The sequence below is a fragment of the Dipodomys ordii genome, unplaced genomic scaffold, assembly GCF_000151885.1.
Source record: "Dipodomys ordii isolate 6190 unplaced genomic scaffold, Dord_2.0 Scaffold18, whole genome shotgun sequence".
Classification (NCBI taxonomy): Eukaryota; Metazoa; Chordata; class Mammalia; order Rodentia; family Heteromyidae; genus Dipodomys; species Dipodomys ordii.
This window is the reverse complement of record NW_012267234.1, coordinates 19701076-19715478: the sequence shown is the minus strand read 5'-3', so window position 1 is coordinate 19715478 and position 14403 is coordinate 19701076. Positions and strand designations below refer to the sequence as shown.

At 57.1% G+C, this 14403-nt stretch overlaps 1 protein-coding gene across 3 annotated transcripts in view; it reads left to right on the top strand.

The window, feature by feature from the left end:
- The window catches only part of Klhdc4 (kelch domain containing 4), an 18692-nt gene extending 6982 nt beyond the window's left edge, over nt 1-11710 (top strand). The window contains exons 6-12 of one of the 3 annotated variants that reach the window (XM_013012751.1): nt 4483-4575; nt 6351-6510; nt 7205-7277; nt 8811-9019; nt 10157-10571; nt 11090-11184; nt 11365-11710. In XM_013012751.1, the coding sequence (XP_012868205.1) occupies nt 4483-4575; nt 6351-6510; nt 7205-7277; nt 8811-9019; nt 10157-10571; nt 11090-11184; nt 11365-11373 (1054 nt within the window). In that variant the 3' untranslated portion in view covers nt 11374-11710. Of the gene's footprint in view, nt 1-4482; nt 4576-6350; nt 6511-7204; nt 7278-8810; nt 9020-10156; nt 10572-11089 lie in introns of all 3 variants that reach the window. The other 2 variants (XM_013012750.1, XM_013012749.1) reach the window with 2 other exon arrangements.
- Nucleotides 11711-14403: the final 2693 nt, after the last annotated feature.

The following is a 14403-nucleotide window of genomic DNA, read 5'->3' as shown; positions in this document are numbered from 1 at the left end:
CCTCAGCTCTTCAGCTCAAGGCTAGCGCTCTACCACTTGAGCCACAGCACCACTTCCGGCTTTTTTCTTTTTGCTTATGTGGTGCTGAGGAATCGAATCCAGGGCCTCATGCATGCAAGGCAAGCACTCTACCACTGAGCCACCTTCCCAGCCCCATCTTTTTCTTTCTTTTTTACCCTTCCTTCCTTCATGTCAGCCCTGGGGCTTGAACTTTGCCTGGGCACTGCAGCTTAGTTGAATCATAGCTCCACTTTTCTTTTTGTCATTTGAAAGGGTTAAACTCTGGGCCTGGGCGCTGTCCCTCTGCTCTTCAGCTCAAGGTGAGCACTCTACCTCTTGAGCCACAGCGCCACTTTCAGTTTTCTGGTGGTTAATTGGAGATCAGAGTCTCACAGACTCTCCTGCCTGGCCTGGCTTTGAACTGCAATCCTCAGAGCTCAGCCTCCTGAGTAGCTAGGATGACAGACGTGAGCCACTGGTGCCCGGCACCACTCCACTTCTGATTGCTGCAGTTCTTTTTTTTTTTAGTCAGTCATGGGGCTTGAACTCTGGGCTTGGGTGCTGTCCCTGTGCTCTTCAGCTCAAAGCGAGCTCACTACTGCTTGAGCCATAGCACCACTTCCGGTTTTCTGGTGGTTTATTGGGGAGAAGTGTCTCACGGACTTTCCTGCCCAGACTGGCTTTGAACTGTGATCCTCAGATCTCAACCTCCTGAGTAGCTAGGATTACAGGTGTGAGCCACCGGCGCCCAGCTAGAGCTGCAGTTCTTACACATGGTGCTGGTGTGCACATGTGTCCATGTCTTGAACTTGGTGAGTCTATCTCAGGCAGAGGGAGGCCGTAGTTCTGTGCCTTTGGGCTTTGGTGTGCTGGTGAGCATCTTCCAGTGCCAATGCAGATGGACCTCTGTTGGAGAGAGCTCCATTGCTTGCACGGGCTTGGAGAGGGGTTGGGACTGCACTGGTGCCCTCTGAAGGGAAACCTGTGTGTTCACCTACCTGACTGCGTTCAGGGAGGGAGCATTGTCATTCTGAGGACAAGCCCCTGGATGGCCTGCTTTGTCAGCCTTAACCCTCAGCCCTGCAGGGCATGCTCCTCTTCCCGACCATGCCTCGGGCTGCCTGGCTCGGCAGGGCTACTACCGCACACAGTGTTGTGAGGTGTAAACGTTAAACTGACTGAGGACGCACTGTGGGCTGTGTACTCCGCTCTGCATCCTCAGCCTGTGGCGCTATTGGACACATAGATGTTTGCTGTGACTGTCAGGTGGTGGCCCAGTAGAGGGGGCCCGGTGACGTCAGGTGGCACTGTGCCTGTGGGAATGCTATTCTGTGCACAGCCCAAAGGAGCTGAAAACTTGGGCACCCACAGCATTGTGTGTGTGTGTGTGTGTGTGTGTGTGTGTGTGTGTGTGTGTGTGTGTGTGTGTGTGTGTGCGTGCGTGCGTGCGTGCGTGCGTGCTGTATATAGACTTCTGACTGAGTGGACCGTGCCAGTTTTTTAAGACTCCATGGGACTGATGGCAATTGAAAAGCCTGTTGGAGATGCGGATCTAAACGTGCTTATTTCTTGTGACTTTAATTTTCGTCAGGGGATGTACCTTTTTATAGAAGTGTTTGCCACTTTAGTTACAAAGCACCGCGGCCCTGGCTGTTGTCATGGCTCATTGTTTGAGCCCTGGTGCCTGGCCCACCTGCAGATGATGCAGCGGGGTTCCGCGGAGGTGTGGGCCCGGGTGCCACAGCGCCCGCTGCTGTCCTGCCCTGCCCCGTGCAACGCCTGGGGTGCCCTGTGTCTGGGTGATAGTGGGCCCTGCTTTGCTTGCTGGAGGAGAGCCTCTTCCCCAGGCTGCTCTAAAGCAGGCTGGCGCCTGCGAAATCATGAGTATGTGATGGGACAGACATGCACGCCTCTTGCTGGCTCTTGTGGGCTGCCCACCAGTGACGGCGTGTGCCAAAAGGACACTGGCGCCTCGTGACAGGGATGTAGCACCCAGGCGCAGAGGGGGTGGGCCTCTGGCCCAGGGTAACACTGCCCTCCTGTCCCAGTGCTAGTGTGTATTGTATGTGGCTTGTCACAGTGTGAGGCCGCATCACCCACTCACCGGGAGGCTTCCCGCCCGCTTGCCAGGAGGGCTTCCCCCCACCCCCTCGTGCAGCACGCATAGCCATGGTCCACGTGGCAGGCACTTCCTGTTGAGCCTGCCAGGACACAGCATGCAGTGCCGGGACCCTCTGTCCAGGCACTGTCACGCCTGCTGCTCTGATCATGAGTTTCGGCAGCAGGATGTTTGGGAACAGTGTGGACCTAGGGGTGAAAGCAAGGACATTTGTTAAATGCATAGCACGCAAAACCATCTTTGTGTACTAAACCTCATTGCCTTTATGGGAGGTGTGTGAACACAGGATGAAGGAGGAAGAACTCAAGACCAGCTGCTCTCGATGGTGGAATCAGAGTGCTGGGTAAAGTGCAGTATTGCAGCAAGCGTGTATGTGCGTGCGTGTGCGTGCGTGTGTGTGTGTGAGTGTGTGAGTATGCTGGAACACATGGGTGTTGGAGCGGGACCTCTAGTAGTGGCTGCTGGCTGGCTTTCTGCAACAGTGTGGAGGTTGTTTTGAATGAATTGAAAGGAACAGTTGAGCATTTGAGACGAGTGGGCTGGTTCTTTTTTTTTTTTTTGGTCGTGGGCCTTGAACTCTGGGCCTGGGCGCTGTCCCTGCGCTCTTCAGCTCAAGCGAGGCTCTACCATTTGAGCTACAGCGCCACTTCCGGTTTTCTGGTGGTTTATTAGAGATAAGAGTTTCATGGAGTTTCCTGCCCGGGCTGGCTTTGAAGCAAGATCATTAGATCTCGGCCTCCTGGTAGCTAGGATGACAGGCGTGAGCCACCAGTGCCCAGCAAGTGGGCTGGCTCTGAGGTGAGGGAAGGTGCTGGCGGGCACCCTGGCGGTGTGTGTGAGTGACCCCGTGGCTTGTTGGTAAGAGGTGGCTATTGGGACTGGCTGGCCCAGCGTGCCTTGGACTTGAAGGTTCTAAGTGTGGATGCATTTGGGAGGGTGTTTGCCATTTGTGGCACTTTGCATAAAACCCTGCACATGGCTGTGGGGGAAAGCTGCATGGCATGCACAGAGTCCATGAACTCTGCACTGTAAGTGGGTACCACATCACGGGAGATCCCATTTGGACCCACCCTTTGCCGCCTGAAGTGGGTGAGATTGTTGTGGAGCAGTAAGGGCTCCATCACTGCGGAAGCTGGCCATCCCCAAGGGGTGCTGGCTCAGCTGGGGTCAGCCTCTGGGGCCAGCAGCCTGCGTCTCTCAGCACTGGGTGCAGACCCCTAGCCCTGCCTCATGCCTCATCGCAGCTCAGCTGTGCTGGCCCCACGCTGGGTGACAGCGCCCCTCTCAGGCCTGTCCTCCGCATCCTGCCCTGTCCTACCCGCTCCACTCCTTCCCTCTCCCTGATGGTGTTCACTGGAGAAAACTTGGGAAACACACGGAAGAGAGACGGTAATAGAACCACTCTAAAGCCACGGGAATCTTATGTAATACTGTGTTTTGTAACCTGCCATTTTACTTACTATTTTCTGAGCGGTTTTTCCATGACATTAAGTATCTTAATTTAGTTGTTAAAAATCTTTGCTTTGCAATTCTTCGATGACTGGAAAGTTGGTTATATTTAGGTTCCTTTTTATTTTTCGGTCAGTCATGGGGCTTGAATTCGGGGGCTGAGTGCTGTCCTTGAGCTCTTCTGCTCAAGGTTGGTGCTCTACCACTTTAAGCCACAGCTCTACTTCTGGTTTTCTGGTGGTTAATTGATGATAAGTCTCACAGGTTTTACTGCCCAGGCTGTTTGAACCGCCTTCCTCAGATCTCAGTCTCCTGAGTGACTAGGCTTAGGTTCCCCCCCACTTTTTTTTTTGTCGGTTGTGGGGCCTGGGCGCTCCCTCAGCTCTTCGGTTCAAGGCTAGTGCTCTACCACTTGAGCCACAGTGACACTTCTGGCTTTTTCTGCTTATATGGTACTGAGGAATTGAACCCAGGGCCTCATGCACGCAAGGCAAGCACTCTACCACTGAGCCACCTTCCCAGCCCTCCTATTATTTTTATGGTTTCAATGTATCTTTTTTTTTCCCCATGCTGTTTTTTTGGTTTTGTTTTTTAAATTATCATTTGTCTTTAATCTCCCCATTGTGTGTGTCTGTGCGTGACTTTGGCACTGTCCCCCAGCTTTTTGGCTCAAGGGTAGTGCTCTGCCAGTTGAACCACAGCTCCACTTCCAAGTTTTTGGTAGTTCAGTGGAGATAAGAGTCTCACAGACTTTCCTGCCCTGGCTGGCTTTGAACTGTGATCCTCAGATCTCAGCCTTCTGAGTAGCTAGGATTACAGGCATGAGCCACCAGCACCTGGCTCTTGACTGGTTTTATATCTACTTTGTTGGAATGAAGGAATATCGTAACTTTTTTCCTTCTTCTGCACTTTAGATCTACAGGAGGCCCTTCTGGTAGGAGTGGCCATCGGATGGTGGCCTGGAAGAGACAGCTAGTTCTTTTTGGTGGCTTCCATGAGAGTACAAGGTTGGTACCAGAGCAAAAATTGTTTTTTCTGACATATTTGGGGTGGACTTTCTATAGCTAAACTCTTCTGAATTCACCTGGAAATTCTGTGTTCAGGGCAGAGAGTAAGAGCAGCACAACCTTTCTCAGTGGCTGTGAACTTAGAGCTTTGGTAAAGTTTCACCATGATTTTAGCTATTATTTAGGAAGTATTTTGGACACAGAGAGGTAATAACACTGTGTTAAATCAGTTTGACTCTTTTTTGGGAAGAGGGGGCCTGTCCTGGGCTTGAACTCAGGGCCTGGGCACTGTTCCTGAGCCTCTTTGTGCTTAAGGTTAGTGCTCTACCATTTGAGCCACAGTGCTACTTCAGCTTTTTCTGAATAGTTATTGGAGATAAGAATCTTCATGGACTTTTCTGCCAGGGCTGGCTTTGGACCGTAATCCTCAGATCTCAACCTCTTGAGTAGCAGTATTACAGGTGTGAGCCATCATCGCCTGGCCAGTTTAACTTTTTTTTTTTTTTTGCCAGTCCTGGGGCTTCACCTCAAGGTTGGGCACTGTCCCTGAGCTTCTTTTGTTCAAGGCCAGCTTTACTACTAGAGTCACAGTGCCACTTCCAGCCTTTATTTGTTTATGTGATGCTGAGGAATCGAACCTAGGGCTTCATGTATGCTAGGCAAGCACTCTACTACCACTGAGCCACCTTCTCAGCCTTAGTTTGATTTTTTTTTTTTTTTTTTTTGGTCATGGAGCTTGACCTCTGGTCCTGGGCACTGTTCCTCAGCTTTTCAGCTCAAACCAAGTGTTCTACTGCTTGAGCCACAGCCCCACTCCTGGTTTTCTGGTGGTTAATTGGAGATAAGAGTCTCAGGTACTTTCTTGCCTGGGCTGGCTTTGAACCGCGATCCTCAGATCTCACCCTCCTGAGTAGCTAGGATTATAGGGGTAAGCCACCGGCACCCGACCAAATTTTTGAACTTCCTTTGGAGTAGCTGCTATTTACCTTAATGAAAAATACACTCTCTTTACTGGAAGTCTGCATTGTGGGGTGTAGGTGGCAGCCATTGGCTCATGTGCGTCCTTTCCTACACTCTCTCAGTGTAGGAAGGGCAGATGGTACTGTGCATAGCTGTTCCTACTTCAAGTCCTTACTGAGGAGGTAGGGTCTGCAGAGCAGAGGCTGCAGCTGCTCTGCAGGCTTGGAGAATGGCGGGCTCTTCCGTGTTGGTCTACAGCTGGGTCTTTTGTCTGCAGAGCTGGGCTTGTGCTTACAGTCTCCCGTTCCTTTTCTGCATCCCAGTCTGTGCTGAGTCCCCGGGCCTGTGCGTCCACAGGTGCTGAGCAGGGCGGGCCGGAGGGCCTGTGTGGCTTCTCTTGGTGCCTCCTGACCACGAGGAGTTTTTGTGGGGTGCTCTGCCCCCTCATCCACGCATGACAGTCAGTCACAGTGTTTCCACAGTCTGGCTCACTGTGATCGTAAAGTTACACACAGAGTAGCCCAATGTAATAATTAATTAATTTTGATTTTGCCAATGAGTAAGTGACTATGCTTCTGTGTGCTAGGATTATTTTTAGTTTTCAAACCAGTGTTTGCAGTCTTTCATTTAAATTTAGCCTCTAAATTAAGATGAGAACTTCATAGTGCAGAACATTTTAACTCAGGTGCACTAGTTTAACACCCTGGCCTTGCCCCAACATCCTCTTGTGGCGTGTGTCCCTTTGCTGATGTCCTGTCGGCAGAGGTGTGTCCCTTTGCTGATGTCCTCTCAGGGAGGCACGTGTCCCTTTGCAGGGACTACATCTACTACAACGACGTGTACACCTTCAGCCTGGACTCGTTCACCTGGAGCAAGCTGTCCCCGGCAGGGCCCGGGCCCACGCCCAGGTCAGGCTGCCTGATGACCGTCACTCCGCAGGGCAGCATAGCCATCTACGGGGGCTACTCAAAGCAGGTGAGGCCTCATGTGTGGGAACAGTTGAGCCTTCCGTCCTGATGGGGGGAGCTGGCCGGGAGCGCTGGCCTTCAGCGAGAGGACATGCGAGTGTAACGGAGGGACGCGTGGGCAGAGGTGGTTCGGGTCTGCTGCTCTGTGTCTGGCCCCCTCCTCGTGAGCAGGGTGAGCGGTCTTGTGGTGGTGTCCATCATAGGATGTGCTGTTGCTTGCTGCCTTTTCTCCTGCTCATGGGCTTTTTCCTTTTTGTAAGAAGGCTGCCGACCAAGAGGTGGGAGACAGAAGCTTGGTTGCCTTCAGAGCTCTGGGATGTCTGTATATGGTGGTGGCTGGCCTCCAACCAGTGCTTGCATGGCGGGGGGGGGCGAAGGGGGGAGGGAGAGGAGGACAGGACTTAGGACATGTAGGCGTGAGAGTGAGGGGTGGCTGGACCCCCCCCCCCCCCCCGCTCCACCCGGCTGCCTGCAGCCCCCACAGCGGCTCTATGGAGAGCACGCTCCCGTTCCAGTGGGCCTGGCCATGGCTGATGGGTTTTTTACTGGGCCTGTGGTCATTCGGGTGGGTCTGCAGCAGGTCAGAGCCGCTGGGACAGAGCTCAACATAGAGCTGAGCTTGTTTCAGAAGCAGCCCTGTTTGAGAACAGAGGGCGGCCATAACGAGGGGCAGTCTTACGCATCTCCTTTCCCCGTTCCAGAGAGTCAAGAAGGACGTGGACAGAGGCACCCAGCACTCAGACATGTTTCTGCTAAAGTCTGAGGGAGGAGAAGGTAGGGTGCTGGCTTGGCTGGGCTGGGAGCTGTGGGTGGGAAAAGCCGTGGGTGTCCTGGGAGTGGGAGCCAGTGGTGAGTGCATGTCTGTGGTCTCCCTCCCCCTGGACTGGGGACAGCGTGTCTGGGCAGGGGCATTGTGCGCATGTCTGTGGTCTCCCTCCCCCTGGACTGGGGACTGCTGCTTTGCCACCGTTGGTTGACGAGTGTGTGAGTGGTACTGGGGTGTCGCGGGTGTGAATCCTGACCTGGGAAGCAAGGGAGGGTGGCGCAGGGCGCGGCGCAGAGCCCCGGGGAGCCAGGACATGGAGAAGGAGGCAGTGCGCAGGTGGCTCTGGCTCTCTGCTCTGGAGCCCTCCGAGCGCCCGCCACGCACTGTTCGGCTGCGGCACTGCGCGCTGGTGGCTGTGAGGACGTTGGCTGCTCTGGCAGAGATGGGCTCGTGTCCAGTCCCCCAGTTCACTCCCCAGAAAACCGGACCTGGGCTGGCCTGCGTTGTGCTCAGCTCCTCTGCCCGGGGCCGTCCTGTCAGGAGCCGTGCCCTGGCGGTGCTCACACGCTGCGGAAGCCAGACTTGTTCTTTGTTCAGTGCTCTCGTGACCGGCGCGCGGCCCAGCCTGCCCCTCATGGACACAGGGCCCTCCTCCCTACCCACTGGGGTGTTTGCCATTCTTTTTTTTTTTTTTTTTGGTCCGGTCATGGGGCCTGAACTCTGGGCCTGGGCACTTCCCTCAGCTCTCTATGAGCCACAGCGCCACTTCTGGCTCTTTTTTTGTTCGTTTGTTTGCCATTCTTTTCTAAGGTCTATTGAGGGGAGATGCTGCTGCCACTGCCTCCTCTTTCCCTACTGTCCCTTCCTCTCCCCTTCCCCCTCCTCCTCCTCCTCTTCCTCCTCCTCTTGTAGTGAGAAGACACTCCCCACACCAGGCCACATAATGAGTGTTGTCACACGAGTCACTAAGAAAGAATGGGAAATAATCCTTGGAAGGAGAGGTGGGGTCTGCTGTGTAGCAGATCAGGGTGGCCTGCACAGGGGTCGTTCTGGCGTGGACTTCAGCTCCTGTGGAAGGCAGGCCCTGTTTTGGCCCCTGGGCTGCTGGTGGGAAGCAAACCAGGCAGAGGGGAATGCAGCCCGCGTGAGGTTGTACCCTGCCTACCAGCGCCACCTAGTGTCCTTTGAGAGATTGTGCCTACTCCTGCTAGTGTGGCACCCACGATCCCCCTGGCTGGTCTCCTTGGCCTTGCTGTTGTGGCCTGCCTGGCCCCGGAAACAAGGGTGTCTGGGACCATGAACAGTCCCAGTGCTGCAGCTAGGTGTAAGCGAAGGCAGAGGAGGACGCCGGGGCGTGGCGGGGCCTGGCCTGGTGGGCTCAGTGCAGCTTGATGCTGCGCTTTCTGTTGAGGGCAGAGCAGGCGCTTGGTGGTCTCTGTGTCTTACCACCATGCGTCCAGAGGGCCCTGGCACTCCGCGAGCCCTTGGCTAGCGTTCGCGTCGTCTCGAGTCTCACCCTTGCTCTTGTTCTCCACTGACAGGCAAATGGGTATGGACCCGGATTAACCCCTCAGGGATCAAGCCCACCCCAAGGTCTGGCTTCTCAGTGGCTGTAGCCCCGAATCAGCAGACGCTGCTCTTCGGGGGTGTCTGCGATGAGGAAGAAGAAGAAAGCCTGGACGGCATGTTCTTCAATGATCTGTACTTCTTTGATGCCACCAGGAACCGCTGGTTTGCGGGGCAGCTGAAGGTACCCGAGGGGCTGTGCCACAGACAGGGCTGGCAGGGTGGGGCTTTGGCAAGGCAGCTCACCGGCGCCCACGCACGCTGCTGCTTCCCTGGTGAGGTGCTGGGCCAAGCCCGTGCGGTGCCCATGTGGTTCCGGGCCAGTTCTGCCCCTGGGAGGGCCTGGGCTGGGCTCCCAGGCCCTGGTCTGGTCCATGGCAGGTGCTCGGTGGCCCCAGAGTCAGGTCCAGGAGCACACAGGCCACTCTGACAAGGCCGTGCCTCCGCTCCGCGGTAGTTGGAGTCTTTGAGCTCATCTCTGGCTTTCTGTCATCCCCTTCGCTGTCCTCATTTTCCCGGCGGCCTGGCACAGGTGGAGGAGCAGGCTGGCCCGGGAGGGACCCCTCGGCCGCCTAGGGTTTACACAGGTGCACGATTGAGCCAATGCGGTCTTCAGCACAGGGTGTCACCTCTGAGGGGTATTTGGGAGAAATCAGCTGGCTCCCGTGGCCGCACAGCTGCTGTGTGAAGGGCTGAGCTGCGCAGGGCCACACAGGCGTCTCTGCCATGGCTTCTCGGCGTGTGGGGTGGGTAATGCCACAGTTCTGCACTGCTCCGTAAGATGGGGCAGGGTCCATGAAGGAGTGTGCGCCATGAGATGCGTGGAGGTCAGGAACAAGGTGGGCTTGGTGTCTGGAACACGGAGTGGATGGAATATAACAAGGCAGCCGCCATGCGGAGAGCATCCTGTAAGGAGGAAGCAGGCCAGGAACGGGTGGCTGAGTGTCCTGCAGGAGGCGCGGCAGATGGCGTGCAGCTCGTGTGGACAGGGTGGCCTGCCGGCCTGCCTGGCGTTCTTGAAGCCATTGGCTTCCAGCCCTGTCTCTCAGCGCTTGGGTGGATTTTTCGACAGGTCTTGGGCTCAAGGAGCTGTGGTACTGTGGTGCTGTGTGGCAGCCAGCCCTTTTCTGGCTAGGTGCCCGCAGCCCTGCCTGCGTGGATGCAGAGTGAGCTCCAGAGCAGCACCGAAGGGGCCACGCAGGTGACGTGCGCATCTGTCCGGAGCCCATGGTCCGGCTCCTGTCCCCACAGCCCTGCGAGTTAGGGCAGCGCGGGCCTCTGCCCGCAGTGCAGCTTCCCCATGCTCGCCTTCTGTGAATAGGGCCCCAAGGCAGAGAAGAAGAAACGCAGGCGGGGTAAAGCAGAGGAGTGCGGAGCCGGCAGTGAGCAAGAGCCTGGGCCCGCTGGGGCCCCAGAGCCCGTAGAGGTGGTGAAAGAGGTGGTGACCGAGGACGGGACCGTGGTGACAATCAAACAGGTGCTCATGTCCCCGGGCCCGGGCGGACGGCCTCCACCCGAGGCTGAGGACGAGGCCGAGGACGGTGCCTCCGAGCCCGGCTGCCCCTCCGCGGAGCCATGTCCACGCTCCAGTGCCATGCTGGCCGTCCGGCACGGGCTGCTCTACGTCTACGGCGGCATGTTTGAAGCCGGTGACCGTCAGGTGACCCTCAGCGACCTCCACTGCCTTGACCTCCACAAGATGGATGCATGGAAGACCTTGGTGGACATGGACCCAGGTGAGCGGTCCCCGGGGTGGTGCCCTCCCTGTCCCCAGCCATTGGTCCGCAGGCAGGCAGGCCGGCAGGCGGGCAGGCAGGCAGGCGGGCAGGCTCTCACAGGCCTGGGCTCAGGACCTGGGGTGGAGGGTGGCCGGCGCTGCATTCAAAACACGGAGGCCGTCTGTGGCACCTGTGCCTTCCCATCGTTCCTGTGTCCTCCTTGCTGCTTGAGTCCTGTGCCTCCACTTTGCCTCTTTGACCACCTTTCTAAGGCCTTAGACTAGCATCGGAACAGAAGCCGCCGCCCCCAGGCACAGATCCGTTATCTCCAGGACCTTTGGCCGGGGCCCAGGCGGCAGCGGGGGAGTGGCCGGGGTGGCATCGCCAGGACTGCCTGCGCGGCAGAGCGGCTGTCGGCCCGGGGTCGGGTCTGTCCGGGAGGCTCGGGGGCACTGGGTGATGCTGGGCTGAGGCGGAGCTGAGAGCCCTGACACGCGGCTCCCCAGGCTGAAGCCCTGTTCATTTTGCACGGGCAGAAACGCAGGAGTGGCTGGAGGAGAGCGACTCGGAGGAGGACAGCAGCTCCAGTGAGGGCGCGGCGGCGGGGGACGAGGACAGCGGGGGGGACGAGGACAGCGGGGGGGATGAGGCAGGTGAGCCCCGCCCGTGTGACCCCGTTCTGCAGGTGTGCTCTTGAGGTGGTGCGGACAAGACGCAGGTGCAGCACTGCTGTGTCCGGAGGCGCTCAGCGCTGTCCTGGCAGCTGCCCTGACTCAGCCTGCCCCTCTCTTGTTCCCCTTCTCCTGGACGAGAAGACTGACACTCGCTGCCCGCGCTTGGGGACAGTAGGCGGAGCGCGCCTGGCCCAGCAGGACTGGCTGGTTCTCGCCAGGGCCACGCAGGCCTGGTGCACACAGGAAGGCGCTGGAGGAGGCCCGAGACTGAAGGCCATCTGAACGGTGGGAAGTTGAGTTCCACGGGTCTCACGGGTGGCAGGTGTGCCCTGGTCTCCCCTGTGGCGGGCATCTTCCTGCAGCCCGAGTGTCACAAGGCTGGTGAGCCAGGCCGTGTGGGTGGAGACAGGACGCTGGAGACCCTGGGTGCACCCGTGGCTTCAATAAACAGCACCCCAACCCCCTGTGGGGGCTTTCCTTCTACAAGACTTGTGTTCTGATGACGGCATAATCAGATGGGGCGCTCTGTGCCTGACGGTACCAGAGGCAGCCACAGTTGGCATACATGCGGGGTTCTTGGGCATCTTTTAAAGAGCATCTATGCAGCCAGGTGCTGTATCCGTACCTCTCACCTTGGCTGCTCTGGAGGCTGACCTGAGGTCAAAAAAAGCCAGCTTGTGCTGAAAAGTTCAGGAGACGCCACCCAGTACTAACCTACAAAAAGCAGGCTGGAGGCGTGGTCCCCGTGGTAGATCACCAGCCACAAGCAGGTGTAGGGCCCTGAGTTCAAGCTCTGGAGCCAACACAACGAAGAGCACAGAGCCATCTTTCTGCTGGCTGGCTTTGCTGTGTAAAGTTCCGGATGCTCGAGTACCTGCCTGTTCCGTCACAGCTCAGGAGGCAGCATGTAAAATGACAGGAAGGAAGCCAGGAGACCGGAGCCCCTCCCCCCATGTCACCTGCAGTGGTCCTTGGCCCTTGACCAAGGGTCTCAGCTCCTGGTGTCCGAATACACCTGTCTACTCCAAGACGAACAGCAGACCATCGGTTCTGCCTGTTGTCAGCTGGTTCTTTTTGTCAGTATTGGGGCTTGAACTCAGGACTGCACAGTCTTGCTCTGCTTTTTCCCTCACGGATGGTGCCATGTGTCCACTTCCAGATGCTTTTGTTTTCTTCCACCTCTCCTAGTTAATTGGAAATAGGAGTCTCTCAGATGTGTCTGTCCCTGGCTTCAAACTGCAGATCTCAGCTCTCAGCCTCCTGACTGGCCAGAAGCATAGCGTTGGCCCACAGACCATTTCGTTTGTGTGGCCTGGGTTGAAGTAGAGCTTTGAGTCACGCTTTTGTTTTGGATACCGTAACCCACGAGAATGTAGGATTTGTGGTTTTTTGCAGGGTAACGTCATCCCAGAGTTAACAAAAAGATGGGCATCGCTGGCAGAGCGGGGCTCAGGCCCAGAGCTCCCGTGGCGAGGAGGCCGTGCTGCGCCGCACCACACCGTGCCACACCGCACGGGCCTCGCTCCCCTAGCTGCCCCGTCTCAGTGCTGGGTCAGCCTGAGGAAACCCAGGTCCCCCATGCAGAAGTGCAGGCCCGTCAGGCTACGCCGCAGCCGCTGTCCACACAGCGGGAAGCTCTGTCCTCGGTGTGGGGACCAGGCTGCTGTTCACAGAACCCTCATGGACTTCAAAGCTGCCCAGGAACAAGGCTCAGGCTGGGGTGCAGCTCAGCAGTGGAGAGCACACCTGGCCCACATGAGTCCCCCCACCCCCACCCCCCCATGACAGCAAACACCCTGCAGGTGCATCCTGGAGCTGCCCCCCTGTCCGTCCCAGTCAGAGCTACCATGTGCCTGCTGTACTAGACCTGTGCTGGTGGAGGCCTGGGCCGTGCCCACACAGGCTGGAGTAGGCCCTCAGCATGGCCAGTGGCAGCTGTGGCTGATCACCTCTGTGCGTGTGTGCATGCGTGCGTGTGTGTGTACACGTGTACAGTATATGGAGAACAAGGGCTCCAGTTCAGGCCTAGCGGATTTTTGTGGTCTGCTGGGTGCAGGTCATTTGGGGCCTTTTTCCAACATGCTGGACTGAGCTGGTTGGAGAATCCTCAGCCAAGGCTGAAAGGAGGAGGTGAGCCCACCGCCTCAGCCTCACCAGCCCGAGCAAGCAGGGCAGCAAGGCCTGCCACTCCCACACCAGAAACAGCAAGAGGGCTGGCCAGCTGCAGTGCCCAGTCATCAGAGCCTAAAATCAAGTGGGATCTTAGGAAGAAGCCATTTAGTCAAGTTGAAAGAAAGCCCCAAAGAAAAAACAAGTCCTTGTACAAGTATGCAAGGATTGTACACTAGGCTTAGAGCTGGTTCTAGGCAGGAGACCCTCTTCCCTCTCCTCTTCCTTTCCCTCCTACCGTCCTTGGCTCTGCCCCGTTGCCCTCCGGATGCAGATCCCTGTTCCACGCAAGCCTGGAGGTAGCCCGTGAATGCCGCTGTCCATCGGGAAATGCACAGGCCTGTGGCTGTCCCACTGGGGACCATGTGGTGCGCCGAGTGGCAGAGACAGATCCTGTCTTCATCCTGAGCTTCTGAGGCAGAAGGCAAGAAACGCTGGAAGAACACCTGTGCAGAGTGAAGAGCGCGCTTCATTGGGCAGAGCAAGCTGCCTCTCAGCCGCCATCTCACGAAGCGTGTTGTGTGGTGGAGTAGAGCACGCGAGCATGCCTTGAAGAGTTGGAGCAGACACGCTGTCCTGGATGGACCTGTGGCTGCAGAGCAGCCCAGACACACCCACACTGCTAGAGCCTGGGACCCGCGGGGCCAGACAGAGCAGTGCACCCGGAGGACCCATTCTGGGGTAACTTAGGGTGGTAGGAAGTTGCTGAACGTCAATCAAACCCGGACTCGAGAAGGGTGAGCCCCAGAACATCCCCCTGAGATGGCCACAGTGCTTCAGGCTTGGGACCTGAGCACAGCAGACTCCCAGCGCCCTTCAGGCTTCGTGTGCCTCGAGCGGCAGGCGTGGATCAGTCCATACTGCACCGTTTTGCAGATGCGCAGAAACACGTGGAGTTAGAGCTGAGTTGTCTAGGGCCTAGTGTGTGTGGGACAAGCCTCCTCCACCACCCGTGTCCACGCCATGCCCTGCGCAGGGCTACAAGCGGGCAAGTGTCCTGCCCCTGT